Below are 2,218 nucleotides of genomic sequence, written 5' to 3' on the forward strand. Positions count from 1 at the left end.
CACACACACACACACACACACACATTCGGGAAGCTAAATTGGGTCTCCTGCATGTCACAGCGAAGGGCATAACCCTATATTATATACGTTCTTATACTACCGCTTTTTATCCCCCCACCCCTTTTCTCCATCCCTGAGCTCTGTCTATGTCTCTTTGTCTTTGTCTCTGCGTCTCTGTCTCTCTTTCTCCCCCCCTCCCTATCTCTGTCTATCAATCTCTCGGTCACTATGTCTCACGGTCCCTCTGTCTCTGTCTCTACCTCTCTGTCTCTCAATCTCTCTATAAATAGTTTCTCTGCTGCCTCTGTCTCACGGTCCCTTTGTCTATGTCTCCGTGTCTCTGTCTCTCTGTTTCTGTCTCTCTGTCTCTGTATCCCTGTCTCCCTGTTTCTGTCTCTCTATTTCTCTGCTGCATCTGTCTCTCGGCCCCTCTGTCTCTGCCGGTCTTTTTATTTTGTTAAACAGGGTTCATCTTGTGTGAAGAATCCGACACAATTCATTTTTTAAGCCTTTTTTTCTTTCTCGCTAAATCGGACCATGCTGCCGTAACACCGCATCTCAAACGCAGTTATTTTCTTTTCTTCTTTCTGTGTGCTATAGTAAGGCCTGTGCAATGTAATCTCAAAATGGAAAACGGGAGAACTAATTTGACATGTTTCTCAAATATAGTCGACGTTCACTGTGCAAGTGGTTCTTTGAAGGGCTGGCATGAAAGTAATAAGCAAACGATTGTATAGGCAAAACATTTTTAATTCGTTTTCAGCCCCCCCCCCCCCCATTCTCACCTCTTTCACCCATTACTGGTAGAAGAATTAAAATTAGAATATAGGAGAAAAGTAAAAGAGTATCATTTATTGACTATTCACCGTAAGGGACATTACATAGAGTGTACACCGGTTAAGCGAGTCAAAACTTGTCTATCAATAGAGGTGGAAAAAAGTTTCGGAGAAAATAGAGCAATTTGGGTGTAAAAAAAAGTATTGCCCCTGTGTTTACTTTTTTGGATACTACTTTACCTTCAGCCCGGAATTTATAAGCCATTTATACTTCTATAAAGTTCATTGTGGTGTGTAGATCACTGAAAACTGTGCATCCAAGTTCGCTGAAGAATCTTCGACGGTTGACAAGCAAGACAAATTTGTTTAAAAATGGCCGCCTTGGATAATTTCAGTTTCCACGGGCCTGTTCTTCGCATCGTAATGGGTTGAAGGAGAGTGTTTCAGCTTTGAACTTTTTTTTTCACCATCACTACACTGACCACACTATCATAAAGTTCATATGGATGTGACATAGAGCTGAGGTGAAGAATAAAGTGGAAACGAAATGGCTCTACAATCACAGACACAGGTGCAAAGTACCCAAGGCCGACTGCTGGTAAGTGCACAACAACCTAGATCTAGATCTAGATCTAGATCTAGTCTAGATCTTTAGGCCTACCAGTTAACCGTGCTTTATTTTCTTCTTGTCGCTAGATATATCTACTTTGAATAAATGATTTTGTTCATGAGAGAGACATTTAAATGGTACTATTAGTGGCAAGTGAATCACAGAAATTGATGTGCCGGGAATAACATAAAAAAGAGGCAAGATCTAGATCTAGATCTAAATCTAGATTCTAGATCTCTAGAATTCTAGAGATCTAACCTAGGATTATAGAGAAAGATGGAAAGTGTTAGTTTGTGGCCCATACCCTGGGGCAGCGTGAGAAAGGCAGAGATGATGAATGATGATGTTAGTGGCAAGTGGAAGCCAATAATTTTGCAATATTATTTCTACTTTCTGATTGTCTGATTGAGAATTATCTTGCTCTTTTTCTCTTGTCAAACAAGACTACTTCTATTGCTATTATGTCTTTAAACAATCTCGTTTGCAAATCTCACATACACAGTTTCTTCATAAACTTGCCATTAAGACATTTCTAATTTTTTCAAGTACCCTTAAAATGGCAACAGCAACAAAAGTAAATCCCCCCCCACCCAATTTTTCAGAGCACTATCATTTTCTCTCTCTCTCTCTCTCTCTCTCTCTCTCTCAACACACACACACACACACACACACACACACATACACACACGCATACACTCACACTCAGATCATACACACTCAATAACATAAACGCACAAATACAAATATGCAAATTATATGATATAAGCACACACCCATTTCGGAGAACCATGGCACCAAGAAACAAAACACCCACACGTACAGCGTGATCCAA

The 2,218-nt window shown here is 40.3% G+C and overlaps 1 protein-coding gene across 1 annotated transcript in view; it reads left to right on the forward strand.

Annotated features, from left to right (window-relative positions):
• Window positions 1-514: 514 nt before the first annotated feature.
• The window catches only part of LOC101849851 (trichohyalin), a gene marked incomplete in the record, with an annotated part of 75,546 nt that continues 73,842 nt past the window's right edge, over window positions 515-2,218 (forward strand). The window contains 1 exon segment of the mRNA XM_035970463.1: window positions 515-1,374. Coding sequence (XP_035826356.1) covers window positions 1,324-1,374 — 51 coding nt within the window.

This window comes from Aplysia californica, unplaced genomic scaffold (genome assembly GCF_000002075.1).
Source record: "Aplysia californica isolate F4 #8 unplaced genomic scaffold, AplCal3.0 scaffold00270, whole genome shotgun sequence".
Classification (NCBI taxonomy): Eukaryota; Metazoa; Mollusca; class Gastropoda; order Aplysiida; family Aplysiidae; genus Aplysia; species Aplysia californica.